This window comes from Mus pahari, chromosome 15 (assembly GCF_900095145.1).
Source record: "Mus pahari chromosome 15, PAHARI_EIJ_v1.1, whole genome shotgun sequence".
In the NCBI taxonomy this organism is placed as follows: Eukaryota; Metazoa; Chordata; class Mammalia; order Rodentia; family Muridae; genus Mus; species Mus pahari.
Genome location: NC_034604.1, coordinates 70156603 through 70173467, shown reverse-complemented (window position 1 = coordinate 70173467; position 16865 = coordinate 70156603). Strand labels below are relative to the sequence as shown.

The 16865-nt window shown below is 38.8% G+C and overlaps 1 protein-coding gene across 10 annotated transcripts in view; it reads right to left on the bottom strand.

Annotated features, from left to right (window-relative positions):
• Pias2 (protein inhibitor of activated STAT 2) overlaps positions 1 to 16865 on the bottom strand; it is a 70322-nt gene that overhangs the window by 31974 nt on the left and 21483 nt on the right. For all 10 annotated transcript variants that reach the window (XM_021214241.1, XM_021214243.1, XM_029546744.1 and 7 more), the window contains 3 exons: positions 11811 to 11895; positions 1069 to 1119; positions 658 to 748 (listed from right to left, as the gene is read on the bottom strand). In XM_021214241.1, the coding sequence (XP_021069900.1) occupies positions 658 to 748; positions 1069 to 1119; positions 11811 to 11895 (227 nt within the window). The remainder of the gene's footprint in view (positions 1 to 657; positions 749 to 1068; positions 1120 to 11810; positions 11896 to 16865) is intronic.

Here is a 16865-nt window from a genome sequence, read left to right as displayed (position 1 = left end):
CATGGAACACTTCAATTACAACAAATATACAACCTCTGTTTTGTAATACTTACTAAATAGACCTCTCTTCCACTTCTGAATTAAAGTACTGTTGGCATGTACACAACCATACTAATTTAGTGAAGTATTCCAGACCTCAGTGGGAACTAACATACAGTACAGTTCAACAACTGAAATGCTCTTTTAAGACCTAACAGTTTGAAGTTTCTAGTTATCTCAGGCCAGAAAAGGCTAAATATATTCATACCGTATATATTCTAGGAGTTGCTTCACTGTTAGACAACAAGCTGCCAACCAAATATTTGCCCCTAGGCCCCTAAGTATATGAATCATCAGGCCAAAGTTAGAATCCTCTTTGTTTTCCTTCATAGAATCTACAGACCAAACCCAGCTAATTCAGAAACTGAACACAGCATGTTCTGCACACTCAAGCTCAGCTGTTAGATATGATCCAAGAGTCAATCAAAACTTTGAATTCTACAGCAAAATGTTTCAGGTTTATCCTATCTTCCCCAAATCAGCCATGTATTTCTGAAAGAAGTTTATAGGCACCTCTGACGAGAATAATTCATCGATCCTAAGTTGTTACTGTTTCTACCCCTTGTTAGTGTTTATACTAAACTTACACAAAACTCTGGTAAATACATAGCAACTTACAGGCAAAGGAAAGAGTTTCCCATTGACTTTTATACACAAACTATTGGGATAGTTATCTTCTTGAGGGCAACTGGTCTCTGCCAAGCAAAGTCTGTATTCAAAAAAAAAAAAAAAAAAAAGTTAGGGTACCAAAACATGCTTTTATGTTTTAAAACTCAAATGTAGGGCTGGTGAGACGGCTCAGTGGGTAAGAGCACCCGACTGCTCTTCCGAAGGTCCGGAGTTCAAATCCCAGCAACCACATGGTGGCTCATAGCCATCTGTAACAAGATCTGACGCCCTCTTCTGGAGTGTCTGAAGACAGCTACAGTGTACTTACATATAATAAATAAATAATTCTAAAAAAAAAAACAAAAACAAAAAACAAAAAACCTCAAATGTATATAGCAAGTAGGAAAATATCAAACTCACCGCAGCTGGACTTGGACTGTATAGTCTCTCCTGCCACCCGGCAAAAAATCCCTGTTGGCAAGGGGGAGAATAAAGTTAAGAAAGTACAATAAAATTTCACAGAACAGGAGCTGAGAACATGACTCAATGAGTAATGTTTCCATTCCGAAGCACTATTGTAAAAGCTAGGTACTGTTTAACAGTGAGCAACTACACCCCCCTCCCCAAAACCCAACCCTTGGGCCCTGCAGGGGCAGGATTTATGGAGACAGGGTAATTCCTGAGTTTTGCTGACCAGACAGACCAGCAGAACAACTTCCAGGCTCACAGACCCTGTCTCAATGAACAAGGTAAAAATTGCAGAGAAAGGTAGCCAACACTGTCCTCAAGTCACCTCTTAAGCATGCCATTGGTGAGGTGATCATGTACACACATACAAGCACAAATTTTTTTAAATGTTAAATGACACTATCCAAACCAAACCATAACAAAAAAGAAAGAAAGAAAGAAAGAAAGAAAGAAAGAAAGAAAGAAAGAAAGAAAGAAAGAATTAACATCCCTCACTAAACTTAGTCAGTTTTGAGGTATTTTTTCAGTTCATAGGAACTTCAGTGATACAATATTTGCTTTTATATATAACAAATGTAGCTAACATGAAGAGGTGTATTCTAGGTTCTGGAGGAGTTTAATGAACTAATTCCCATGCTTAGTTGTCCTTCACCTTGACTGAACATTCTGATCGTTTAGAGACGTTTTTGTTAAATATAAAGTTTCCTCTCCAGGTAATTCTTTGGTTTGAGTATAATGGCACAGTTTTTAGAGCTGCACAGGTGACTATGGTAAAATAGAACTAATACCTACAATTTCAACATGGTAATAAGGGCAATTTCATAACCATCTACTCAACTATAGACACAGAAACTTTTATGATTTCTAGATTATTTTTTTTTAGTCTCAAAATGGAGTCTATACCTAAGAATTGTTATACAATTAGAATCTGCATTTTAACAACATCTCCAGCAGCTGGAGAGATAGTCAGTGGTTAACAGCATGCACTGCTCTTCTGGAGGACAAGAGTTCAATTCCCAGTACCCAGCTAAAGATCCAACTCCAGAGGATTCAAAATGAACATGCATGATAGACAGACAGAACAAGACCCCAGACTTCAGGTCAAATGGATGCACAACGTTACAACTCAAGAAGCATCTTCCTTGCTACATGTCTTAGGGCTACTGTTGCTATGACCAAACACCACAACCAAAAGCAACTTAGGGAGTAAAGTTTACACATCCACTGAGGGAAGTCAAGGCAGAAATTGAAACTGAGCAGGAACCTGTAGGCAGGAGCTGATGCAGAGACCAGGGAGGAGTGTCACTAATTAAGAAAATGCTCTACCCAGCTGTCTACAGCCTGATCTTATGAAGGCATTTTCTTCATTGAGGTTCCCTCCCCTCAGATGACTCTACCTTGTGTCAAAAAGACTAAACAAGAACAAACAAACCAAAAACCAAACCACACCAACCTAGCCAGCACACATGGCACTGTATGCCTGGAAGATCACTCTTAACCATTAATCTAAGTGTTGGAGGATACCAGAGATTATATTACACAGTAGTCCTAACATGAGAAACCTGAAGAAGCAAGTTTAGCCTTCAACTTGCTCACTGCTTCACATTCTGTAGTTCCCTGGAAGGCACAGGGACTCTCAAATCCCAAATTCTACGACCTTGTTGTGCAAATTACTCAACCTTTCTGTATTCAGTTCTTTTATGTGTTAAAGACAGAATACATACATACATACATACATACGTCTACTTCATTAAGTTATTGTGATGATTAAATAGATAATTCAAATGCCTGGGTTTAATATCCCGGACCCTACATCCTTCTGAACCATTTCTTCAAAATATTCCAATATCCCATATACTCCTGACCCTTTCTAAACAATGCTTTTATTAAGTCATTCAAATATTCCACTTATCCAAATCAAACAATTGAGTTTGGCTCCTGAAGCTTCAGTGAAATGGAGAAACTCTTACAGGGCCAGTTTATTTTTCAATTTTGTATCTTTGTTACATTGAGTATTGTTGGGTGCTACAGCAGAGTCAGTAAATATATGCTAAGTGAATAAATGGCTGGAAAAACAAGATAGACAGGAAGGTTGGGAAAAAAACAAGTTCAATTTTAGACATAATATCTTTCTCCCCCACCCCTTCCCCTTCTCTCCTCTAAAGGGTCCCTATGTCCTGACTATTCTAGAGATCACAATGGAGACCAAGCTGGCCTCAGAGAGATCCACGTACTGCTGCTGTGATTAAAGGTGTGTATCACCACTCCTGATTACCATTTCCATTTGTTTGTGTGAAAAGTCATGTCATGAAGCTAGAAAGATGGCTCAGTGATTAACAACACCGGCTGCTCTTCCAGAGGATCCAGCATGACTATGTCATCTTTCAACTGTAACTCTTGTCCCAAGGAACCAGCGCCCTCCTCTGGTCTTCCCAGGGACACATCATAGAACACACTGACATATACACTCAGGCAGAACACCCATACACATAAAATAAGGCTGAGGGAAGGAGTCTGAAACAAGTTCAAGGCCAGTTTGGACTATACAGTAAGACCCTCGTTCAAAAGGGCCAAACACAACAACAAAACAACAAAATAAAGTGCCATTAATTAAGATAATAGCAACAACAAGAAGTTAAAGGATCTAGGATCTAATCTGAAAGATAACCAAAGTAAGACAGTACAATTGGAACCATAAAATAAATTCCTATAGCACTGGGTTACAACCCAAAATTTATCTATGAACCTATAATTACACAAATAAATAAATAAAAGAAGATCAGTTAACAATTCTTTACAGAAAACTAACCCAAATAGAAACTGAAAAGTGCAAGATTCCAGAGTGTTTGCAAGGGTTTAAGGAGAAAAATATATATGCCCAGTCTTGTAGTATTTCCCCAAAATATTCACTTATAATAATGAGGAAAGATCAGGGACACTATAACAGACAGATGATCCAAATGATATGTCAGCATGACCAAAGAACAAAAACATTATGTAGTGCATGATATCCTCTGAAAAGAACATATAACAAAATTTTGGTAAGACACACATCATCTAATCACAGTAAAACCATAAGGGCCAGCAAAATAGTTCTGTATGTGCTGACAAGCCTAACAATCTGAAAACTCTCCCAGGGTCCTATTGGTAGAAGCAAGCAGCCAACTCCTACAGGCTGTTCTCTGATAGCTACGAAGGGTGTGGAGTGAGGGATTTCATGAAGAAATGAAGAAGAAAACAGTCACTAAGTGAAAGAAAACTAAGACAGTTTCACAATTAAATATAATTAGGGACTGGATCCAGAAACGAAGTCCACTATGCTAATGTTACTTTCTTATTTTTGATAATTACACAAAGCTTATGATAGCAGCTAATATTACAGGAATCTGAGTAAAGGCCAAATACATTATGTTTTACAATTTTTCTATAAATCAAAATTGCCTTAAATTTAAAAAGCACAATAAGGGTCGAAGAGACAGGCAGCTAAGAACACCATCTCACTAAAATCAGGGACTAGACAAGACTGCCCACTCTCTCCCTATCTATTCAACATAGTACTAGCTAGAGCAAATAGACAACATAAGGAGGTCAAAGGGATACAAACTGGAAAGGAAGAAGTCAAAATATTACTATTTGTAGATGATATGATAGTATACTTAAGTGACCCCAAAAAGTTCCACCAGCAAACTCCTAAAGCTGATAACAACTTCAGCAAAGTGGCTGGATATAAAATTAACTCCAACAAATCAGTGGCCTTTCTCTACTCAAAGGATAATCAGGCTGAGAAAAAATTAGGGGAACAATGCCCTTCACAAAAGTCACAAATAATATTACATAACTTGGGGTGATTCTAACCAAGCAAGTGAAAGATCTGTATGACAAGATCTTCAAGTCTCTAAAGAAATAAATCGAAGACCTCAGAAAATTGAAAGATCTCCCATGCTCATGGATTGGCAGAATTAATATAGTAAAAATGGCCATCGTGCTGGAAGCAATCTACAGATTCAATGCAATCCCCATCAAAATTCCAAATCAATTCTCCATAAAGTTAGAAAGAACAATTTGCAAATTCATTTGGAATAACAAAAAACCCAGGGTTGTGAAAACTACTCTAAATAATAAAAGAAATTCTGGGGGAATCACTATCCCTGACCTCAAGCTTATTACAGAGCAATAGTGATTAAAAAACAAAACAAAACAAAACAAAACTGTATGGTATTGGTACAGAGACAGGCAGGAAGATCAATGGAATAGAACTGAAGACCCAGAAATGAACCCACACACTACGGTCACTTGATCTTTGACAAAGGAGCTAAAACCATCCAGTGGAAAAAAGACATCATCTTTAACAAATGGTGCTGGTTCAACTGGTGGTCAGCATGTAGAATGCAAATCGATCCATTCTTATCTCCTTGTACAAAGCTCAAGTCCAAGTGGATCGAGACCTCCACACAAAACCAGAGACACTAAAACTTATAGAGGAGAAAGTGGGGAAGAGCCTTGAACACATGGGCACAGGGGAAAAATTCCTGAACAGAACACCAATGGCTCACGCTCTAAGATCAAGAATTGATAAATAGGACCTCATAAAATTGCAAAGCTTCTGTAAGGCAAAGGACACTGTCAATAGGACAAAAAGGCAACCAAAAGATTGGGAAAAGATCTTTACCAATCCTAAATCTGATTGATACAGGGCTAATATCCAATATATACAAAGAACTCAAGAAGTTAAGACTCCAGAAAATCAAATAACCCTATTAAAATTTGGGGTACAGAGCTAAACAAAGAATTCTCAACTGAGGAATAGTGAATAGCCAAGAAGCATCTAAAGAAATGTTCAACATCCTTAGTCATCAGGGAAATGGGAATCAAAACAACCCTGAGATTCCACCTCAAACCAGTCAGAATAGCTAAGATCAAAAACTCAGGTGACAGCAGATGCTGCCGAGGATATAGAGGAAGAGGAACACTCTTCCATTGCTGGTGGGATTGCAAGCTGGTACAACCACTCTGGAAATCAGTCTGGCGGTTCCTCAGAAAATTGGACATAGGACCCAGCTATACCACTCCTGGGCATATACCCAAAAGATGCTCCAACATGTAATAAGGACACATGCTTCACTATGTTCATAGCATCCTTATTTATAATAGCCAGAAGCTGGAAAGAACCCAGATGTCCTTCAACAGAGGAATGGATACAGAAAATATGGTACATTCACACAATGGAGTACTATTCAACTATTAAAAATGATGAATTCATGAAATTCTTAGGCAAATGGATAGAACTAGGAAATATCACCTTGAGTGAGGTAACCCAATCACAATACACTCACTGATAAATGGATATTAACCCAAAAGCTACAAATACCCAAGATAAAATTCACAGACTACATGAAGGTCAAGAAGTGTGGGTGCTTCAGTACTTTTTTAGAAGGATAACAAACAAGGATAACAAAATACTCACAGGAGCAAATATGGAGATAAAGTGTTGAGCAGAGACTAAAGGAAAGGCCATCGAGAGTCTGTCTCACCTGGGGATTCATCCCATATATAGTTGCCAAACCCAGACACTATTGTGGATGCCAAGGAGTGCATGCTGAAAAGAGCCTGGTATGGCTGTCTCCTGAAAGGCCCTGCCAGAGCCTTACAAATACAGAGACGATGCTCTCAGCCAACCACTGGACTGATCACAGGGTCCCCAATAGAGGAGTTAGAGAAAGGACTGAAGGAGTTGAAGGGGATTGCAACTCCACAGGAAGAATAACAATATCAAGCAGCCAGTCCCCCAAGAGCTCCCAGGGACTAAGTCATCAACAAAGGAGTACACATGGCTCCAGTTGCATATGTAGCAGAGGATGGCCTTGTCATGCATCAGTAGGAGGAGAGGTCCTTGGTCCTCTGAAGGCTGGATAGATGCCCCAGTGTAGGGGAAGGAGGGGAGGTGGTAGTGGGTGGGTGGGTGGGTGGAGGAACACCCTCATAAAAGTAGGGGGAGGGAGGATGGGATGGGGAGTTTCAGGGGAGGGAGGGACCAGGAAAGGGGATAACATTTGAAATGTAAATAAAGAAAATATCCAATAAAAAGAAAAAAAGAAAAAAAAAGTAGTATGTAGCCCTTACTTGACAACATCAAAATTTTGAACATGGGCCAGATACGACTTTATTATAGAATTAATTAACTTCTGAGTGAGAGCTGGAGAGATGGCTCAATTTATAAAAGATTCATGAGGACCACAATTCAAGTCCTCAGTACTCTTAAAATTAAATACCAGGAGTAGCAACTCACCTACAATCCCAGCAATCAGGAGATGCAAACTGGGATTGCCCAAAGCAAACTTGATAGCTCGAGTCGCCAGTGAGCTACAAAGTTTCAACTGAGAGGCCCTGCCTCAATACATAAAGTGGACAAAATAAGGACCTGATGCCAACTACTGGTTTTTACATACAGCAACCTGCACACACATTTGCACAAGCAGACACACACACACACACACATACAGAACTTTATGAATAATCCTGTAAAATCCATTAGAGCTGCATACTTAAGCACAACTGTGTATTACATAATGCAAGTGACCAGCTTTGAAATACTTCAGTACAAAAAGGAAGGGAGAGCCCAACAGGGGATTAAATGTTGGTAATAAGTCTCAGCAAACTTTCATATACATTTATTAGGAAAAGGATTGTTTTTACCAATAGATTCCCCAGTTCTGAAAATACTGTGTTTGTAATGTGCATGTTCCATTTCTTTTCAAATCAATGGAAAACAGCATTACTTGGTAAAATTTTATACTGGGATAAATATACATGAAGTTAATCACAATCAACCATCTAAAGCAATAAGTACATTCATAATGGGTAACAACTAGAACTGGGAATAAGAGGGTTTGCCTCACAACACAAAATGCCAGGCATAATCGTAACTATAACTCCAGCACGGGAGTGAAGGGTTGAGGGCAGAAAGCAACAGGAAGAACATAGGAGCTTGCTGGCTGCAAGCCTAGGCACAGGATCACTGAAGACTGTGTCAACAGAGTAAGATGGGGAGGGTAAGACGTTCAATAGCTTCCTCAGGCCTCTGCATATGGACTCACACACATACCACATGCACACATAGAATAAAAAGCACCTTGAAATATGTATTTTCCAATCTACATCTTCACTTCCTTCAAAAGCCCACATACTAACTCAGCAGTTTTCTAAGACAACCAAGATTAACAGTGATCTTCCTCCTCACATCAATTCATTTGTCCTAAGTAAACTGGGTTTTTAATATAATAGCTTGCAGTGCCAATGGACACTTCAGTTAAATAATTTGACTCATTAACAAGACTGCAATCAGTTGTAGAAAGTCATATGTCATTTAATACTATGCCTTGTACAAAAAAACTTTTAAGTAAAAGTTCTCAAAAATAGACTTATCACTAGATTAATGATACAAAGTTCTATTTAAAATAATTTTTACTTTTGTGTTCTTTGTTGGCTTATTTATATCCCAAGAATATTACAAACGAATTTATTTACGTAAACATTACTCTGTGGAACCTTAAACTTTATAAATTATAAAATCTTGAGGATTTCAAGATATAATTTATAAAAAACCAGTATGATTGCTCAAAAACGTCTAAAGTTGTGTATCAGAGTCTTTTCCATACAATATCAGACACACTTTAAAATGCTAAGTGCCAAGAATTTCATGATATATTATCTGGATATACTATTCGCCTAGGATCTTGATAATGCACACTTCCATAATAAAGACTGAAGGAGGCTAGAAGAGGGCGCCAGACCCTGCACTGGAGTTACAGAGGGCTGTGAACCTGGCGAGAACAGCATTAAGTGCTCTGAACCATGGAGTCATCTCTCCAGCACCCAAAACTGGCTCCTTCTAGAACTGGAACTCATCACACTACAACTTACCTTTTTACTTTCCCTTTTTACCTCGTAAATGCATTTTTACAGAGTAATAAAATGACTCTGAGTCCCATGCCACTAGAATTCCTCTTCTCCACCCAAAACTGAAAAGAGGAACAGTATTTCTCTGTTATTCTGGCCAGGGAGGGAAGCTACATGGCTAACCTTGCCCAGAACTATTCTGGTTTATCTGGTTTTGTTTGTTTCTTGTCTTACTGCAGTGATAAACACCATGACCATAACAATTTGGGGGTGGGGGATACTCTAGCTTATAGCTTTTATGGAACGATACGCCCTGGCTGAAAGGAGTCAGGGCTTGAATTCAATCAAGCAGGGCTGGAACCTGGAGGGAAGAGCTGATGCAGAGGCCAAGGAGGACTGCTCCTTACTGGGCTTGCTCAGCTTACTTTCCTACAGTATTCAGTAACAGCACACATGGGTGGCATCTTTCAGAGAGATGGGCTGCCTGAAAGCAACTGACATTCAAGAAAATGGCCTGCTGGTATGCTTATTTCAGTAAGAATGGTCCCACAGGGGCCTGGAGAGATGGCTCAGGGAATAAGAGCACAGTCTGCTCTTCCAGAGGTCCTGAGTTCAATTCCCAGCAACCACATGATGGCTCACAATCATCTGTAAGGGATCAGATGCCCTCCTCTGGTGTGTCTGAAGATAGCAACATTGTACTCATAAACATAAAATAAATAAATCTTTTTTAAAAAAAAAAAAGAATGGTCTCACAGGTTCTGGTTGGAATGCTTTGTTCTCATTTACAGGAACTATTTAGGACCAATTAGAGGTGTGGCAATTTTAAGAGTAGGTGTGGCCTTGTTGGAGGAGGTGTGTCCTTATGGTTAAGACTAAATAAAGTTAAGCTTTGAAGTTCAAAAGCCCATGCTGGGCCCAGTTAGACTCCAGCTCTCCCCTCCCCGACTCTGCTCTGCCAGCAGATCAGGCTATTAGCTCCTACCCCAGTGCCCACTGATTGACTCTCTGTAAGCAAGCCCCCACGAAATGCTTCCTTTATAATTGCCTTGGCCGTGGTGTTTCACTACAGAAACAGAACCGTAACTAAAACAGCACCAGCCCTATTTAGTGCTGGCACTAGACTGGCTCACCTGACGTTCCCTCCTCCAAAGTGACTCTATGTCAAGCTCAAATAAAGGAGTACTTTTCTTTTTAAGACAAGGTCTCAGAGTTTATAAACCAGGTTGGCCTGTGTCTGCCTCTTCCTCTTGAGTGCTGGGACCAAAGACAAGAGCCACCATTCCTAGCCCAGTTTTTGTTTTCTTTTTTTTCTTTTTTTTTTAAAATTTTCTGTATGTGAGTAGATTGTAGCTGTCTTCAGACACACCAGAAGAGGGCATCAGATCCCATTACAGATGGTTGTGAGCCACCTGGTGGTAGCTGGGAATTGAACTCAGGACCTCTGGAAAACAGCGCTCCAGCCCCCAGTTTTTGTTCTTACCCAAGAATAATCATTAAATTATTCACATTTAGTCCCAAAATGTCTGTTTACAGTTATTTTACCTTTGGGTTACTAACAAATTCATTTTTACTTTGAAACAGATTTCAGGTAGCCAAAGCTGACCTTGAACTTCTGATCCTCTTGTCTCTATCTCTGGAGCACAAGGATTACAGGGATGCATTACCATGCCAAATTTTCACTTTTTATTATGCTGCCCTATTTAAAATAAAACTTTCAGTTGAAACACTGAAGGTGATAGGAGCATTTGCCCAGCACACAGAAGACCCAGGGTTTAATTCCAAATACCAGTAAAACAAAAAATATTGGCAAATGTGTCTTTAAAAAAACTTTAAAAGATTCTTGAGGTTAAATTCAAAGGTTGCAACTTTTTCTAGTACACAGTATTTTTGGGGGGAGGGGGGGTTCGTGACAGGGTTTCTCTGTGTAGCCCTGGTTGTCCTGGAACTCACTCTGTAGACCAGGCTGGCCTCGAACTCAGAAATCCGCCTGCCTCTGCCTCCCAAGTGCTGGGATTAAAGGCGTGCTCTACCACGCCCGGCTCCACAGTATTTACTATGACTTATAGTTAAACTATTATCACTTAAGAAATAGTACAATTGGGCATGGCAACACAGCTCAGTGGTAAAGGTACTGGATGCTAACTAAGTCTATTGTCCTGAAGAGTTTGATCCCTAATTGCCACATTAGAGAATTCCTGACACATGCACCATGACATTCGACACCACCCCCACCCCCAAACCAATGTATAAAAGTGGAAGGAAGGAAGGAAGGAAGGAAGGAAGGAAGGAAGGAAGGAAGGAAGGAAGGAAGGATGGGAGGGAGGGAGGGAGGGAGGGAGGGAGAGGGAAGAGGAGAGGGGGAAGAGACAGAGACACAGAAAGAGATGGGGGGGGGGGGAATTAGTTCAACTTTTGTAAACTGAATTGTGAGCTCCCAGAGTTTATACATGGAAACCTTAACCACAAAGTGACTGCATTTGTAATTGCTTTTATAGATGCAATTACAATTCTTAAAGAAACCCCTAAGTTAACAGACATGGTCATCATGACAGTATCATGTTGCATAGCTGGAATGCATTTCAACAGAAAAAAAGTCATGTGTGACGCAGCAAAATGTGTAAGCCATTAGAAAAGGCTTTCGGAGTAACAAAGCTTACCTTGGTCTTAGACAGAACTATCTAGAATTTTGAAAATAAATTTCTGTTTAAGTCACCTAGTCTATTGTATTTTGTTATAACTCTATAAGGCAAACACATAACCTTCAAGGAAAATTATATTTGAAATATTCCGCTTACCTTGAAATACATATCTCTCTAACTTGCTGAGGTGTCAAAGCAAAAATAAAAAACTTCTCTTGAAACCGCTGAATACTGCTTTGAACTGAGGAGGGAAAAAGATGTATTCAGTAACAAAGAAGCACCTGTAATAACGAGCAAAGCACTGAAATGTTAAAGGTTAAATGTAATTAATACTCTAAAACTCCAGGATTGTATGAAAATGTATTCATCTACAATCTTCAGTATAGTTATCCAAACGAGCTTAATTTTAAATAATCATTCAGTATTGTAAAACATGAACTATATATACTGTGATATCAGAATATAATAAAACCATTCAAGGTGACATTTCACTCTGGCTATCTCCTGAGTATCAGACACATCCATCAGAGCAGGCCACCCAAGAAATGCATGTTTTCTCGGGGCTGGAGAAATGGCTCAGGGGCTAACAGCACTGGCAGCTCTTTCAGAGGACCCAGATTCAATATCCAATTCCCACATGGCAGCTCACCACTCTAACTCGTTCCAGTTCTGACACCTTCACACAGATACACCAATGGATATAAAATAAATAACAATTCAAAAAGTACATCTTTGTTATTTTAGTGCTTTATATTTAAGTACTCAGAGCATACAAAAGTCCAAAAATTTCAAAACTTTGGGTAAATTTGCTGAGTAGTAATTATTGCTTGTAAGATATAACCTAGTTATAAAGAATTAATTATCTGGTAAAGTTATCCTGCTAAACCATATTATTAAAAGCTAAAATATATTGAAAACATCACGAAGAAATGTAACACATTAGTACTGATGTTCTAATGCTCATTACAGGCATTGTGGCAAAGCCTGTAATCTTAGCTCTCAAAAGGGTGAGGGGTAAGGGGATCATGAGTTCAAAGCCAGCCTGGAATGTACAATGAGCTTAATGCTACAGAGATCTTGTCTCACAAATAATAGCCTACTGACAGACAGAGAGGGAGAATAGACCATAAAGTACTGCAACATCACCCAAGAGCAAGCCAAAGTAACTCCTTTATGTTACTGCTACAATTATCCAAGATCATGAACAAGATGATGGCTAAATATCTAATATCAAAAAGCTCTTTGTCAGTCACATCAAATCAAGAAAACATTTACTCCTTGAGTAAGAAGCATGGGCACTTCACTGCAGAGTGATGCTTCTCAGAGATATAATTCTAATTCATATTTCCTCAAACGAATGAAAAAAATGAAAAAAAAAAAAAAAGAGGGGCCATTTAAGATGATGATCTACACATGAAGCAGTTTAACATTACATGACAATTATGGGACATAGAACAAAGTAAGTCCCCCACCACCACACACGCCTCGGTCTCTGCTTGTCCTTTCTTCCCTTCCGCTTGTGTGGCTTCCTCTTTCCTCTGTCAAAGACTAAGTTCACCCTGTAACTGTCAACCATAATACAACAGCCCACATTGTGAGATTACAAGGGACACAAACTGGCTGGGCTACATCCAGCGCAGCACTAGGAAGACTGGACCAAGATCCTAGACCCAATCTCTAGCACAAACCAAGCAACCAAGTGAATAAACAGTGTTTTCAATCTTACCTGACAGCATGAGTACTGTGTTTCTCTAGCCATAAATCTGAAAATATCTAACACAAGTAGAGAGTGCCCCAAAAAGAACAAGGTTAAAAAATGAGGAACATAAACACACACACGAAAATAAAATTGATATAAAACTTCTAATCTTTCTCAATTAATATGGTAACACTTTTCTCTACTTTTTATGACAATTAACATACGTGAAAGCTATCTGAAAACAGAAAATATACAGATAAATTTTTAGTTCTGGTAGTCTGCATTTAAGTCCTCGGGAGGGAGGGAGGGAGGATGAGGGTCTGAAAAGACTGCTCAGGGCTTTTTGTTCCTACGGAGGACCAAAGTTAAACTTTTAACACCTACATCAAATGGTTGTCAACAACCTGTAACTCCAGCTCCAGAAAGTCTCAACGTCTGATTTTAAGGATACCAAAATGCACTCAAAAAAATTAAAATCTGGGTCAGGCATGACAGTACACATTTTCAATTGCAGCACTCAGAAGGCAGAAGCAGGCAGATCTTTGTGAGTTCAAGGCAAGCCTGGAAAATATAGTGCTACCAAGTCAGCCAAGGCTACACAGTAAGACCTTGTCTCAAAATAATTAAGTAAAATCAATGAAGTATTTCAAGGAAAAAAGCTATAGTCTAATTATACCTATTGTCACCCACCTACTTGATAATAATTACACTGGCTTTGTAAGATACTTAGGTAAAAAGTTGCCATTTTAATATGCCTTGTTAAATATCCTTTTTAAAAAAAAAAAAAAAAGTATAGAATAGTTTATTCGGGCCATGGGCAGGGGAGTTAAGTAGAGAGGTAGAGAGAGGGAGAGAGTAGAGAAGTAAGGCTGGCCATAGCCATGGGTTTGGGGGGGGGGGAGTCCAAGAGAACAAGAGAGAAGCAAGCGGCTTACTACAAGGTCAATATAAACTTTTTTTAAAGGTTTAATTTATGTATATAAATTAAAGATGTAAATTTGATAGGTAGATTTGTGGCTCAGTTTAGCCAACCTGGTAATTCATAAAGTTAGCACTGAGTGTACTAATGTATTACACTGCATCATCTAAGACTGTGATTGGAGCCTTGAACGCTGAGCCCAGTTTTCACACTCTCTCTGAAGTGCCCTGCTATATACCAGAGGCTGACTTTGAAGTCTCCATACTTCTGCCTCAGCTTCCCAAGTTATAGATATGTGCACTATGCCCAGCTTCGTTTTCTTCTTTCTTCCTATTAAAAACACTTAAACTACATTAACATACTCCCTAAGGCATCTCATTTCTTCCCTACAAATAGAGCACATGGCCACCTCCAAATTAATACTCACTCACTATCTTACTTAATTACATCGTTTTCTTGAATTTATTCAAATAACATAAAACAGTCTATTGTAATGGATATAACGAGTCAGCATATCACTTTATACCAGTTTGGTCATACTCAGGAGCTTACCAAGTATATATATCCTAATACAAAGGACTTAAGGATATGAAAAGAATAAAACATTATTAACTGTTATCGTTGAGATTCACAAGAATTACAAAACCAGTAATACATTGTTCATGAAGATGCTGGCAAAGCAATACAATCATATGCTGAAGAATATAAATTGGTGCAAAGCTGAATTCAACTTCACTGATTATCAAAATATTAAATATTCATGCTCTTTGATCCAACTTTTCAGCTAGCCATTTATCTTTCGAAAATATGTGCAGTTCGTCAAAATTACAAGTAAAGATGTTCAAAGATGATATGTATATAGGCCTGTAGGAATGGTGCCTGACATTTGATATAACAAAATATTCTAAGTGAGTGAAAAGTGAGAATGCACATGAGAATACTGGCATAGTGCCAAGGCAACACACAAACTACAATCTAAGACACGTAATACACTTCCAAAGAACACTACGATAGACTATCCTAGTGAGACTCTAGAGGACAGCACTCTCAACTATCTCCAACAGAAATAACCCTCTCCAAAAGAAAGACCACACAGTGCCCCTGCAACTACAACAGTCTTTTCAAATGGAGAAGAGGAAAAAACAAAACAAAACAAAACAGGCACAATATATAGGGAGATGGCTAACTTTGAAATATCTCTGGCTGAACTAGAAATGGGATCATGAAAGACCTTCCCTTCCTGTTGTGTTTCTGATGCCTATAAGCTGAGAACAGGGGGAAATTTTTTTAAATAAATAAAGTATCTATAAAAAAACAGTGACAAGAAAGAATCCTGAAAAGCATCCTGTTTGCTTTGGTTCTAAGGGCAGCTATAAAGCAGGCTATATGCATTACTAGCATGGCAGTCTCAATTAATTCATGAGCAAGTTCTAGGACAGCCAGGGCTACACAAAAACCCCGCTTCAAAACAAACAAAAAACAAAATCACCAAACATAAAAGTATATTTTTTTAAATTTATATTAGAGGAAAAACTATTTTCACCTGGCAGTACTGGTATACACCTTTAATAACAACCCTCAAGAAGCAGAGGCATGCAGTTCTCTGTGAGCTCAAGGCCAGCCTGGTTATACAGAGAATCCTTGTCTCAAACCAAAACAAAAAACTATTTTCCTTTAGTCTTGCTGAAATTAGTAAAAGAAAAACTACAAGGACAGTTAAAGCCAGGGCTACAGAGAAACCCTGTCTCAAAAAACAAAATAAAACAAAAAAACAAAAAGAAAGAAAGAAAAGAAAAAAAGAAATAGAAATGTTCTTTCTTTAACTGTCCTTGTAGTTTTTTGTGAGACAGGGTTTCTCTGTGTAGTCCTGGCTGTCCTGGAACTCACTCTGTAGACCAGGCTAGCCTCAAATTAAGAAATCTGCAGGTTCTGCCTCCCAAGTGCTGGGATTAAACGCATGAACCACCACTGCCAGGCATAACTGGCTTTTTATGCCCCTCCCCATACCCCGGTCATACAGACACAATTCTTACAAATTAGAAAACTAAAGACACTCAAATGATAGAACATTTTAAAATTAAATTTCTGTTATGTCTATCACAAATTTTACTCATACATTTAATGTTTAGCAGTAATACCTTAAGTTTGTAAGTTTTTTTTGTTTTGTTTTGTTGTCTTGTTTTGTTTTTGAGACAGTCTTCCTATGTAACCCTTGATGGTCCAGTATTATGTAGACCAGTTAGACACAGATTCTCAGCAACCCTCTTGCCTCAGTTTCCCAAGTCCTAGCACTATAGGCATAAGTCACACCATGCATGACTTACTTTGATTTTAAATCATTTGTGTGTGCACCATATTCACCTGCCAATGAAGGCAAGAGCATGTAAGTTAGATCACAATGTCAGTCCTGTGTGTGTGTGTGTGTGTGTGTGTGTGTGTGTGTGTGTGTGTGTGTCACTCTAGCACTAAACTTGAAGGGATTTTCTGTCTCTACTTCCCACCTCCCTATAAGAACATTGAGATTACACAGTATGGGTTACCCAAATCTGGGTCTACACAGGTTCTAGACATTCATACTCAGGTCTTCAGCTTG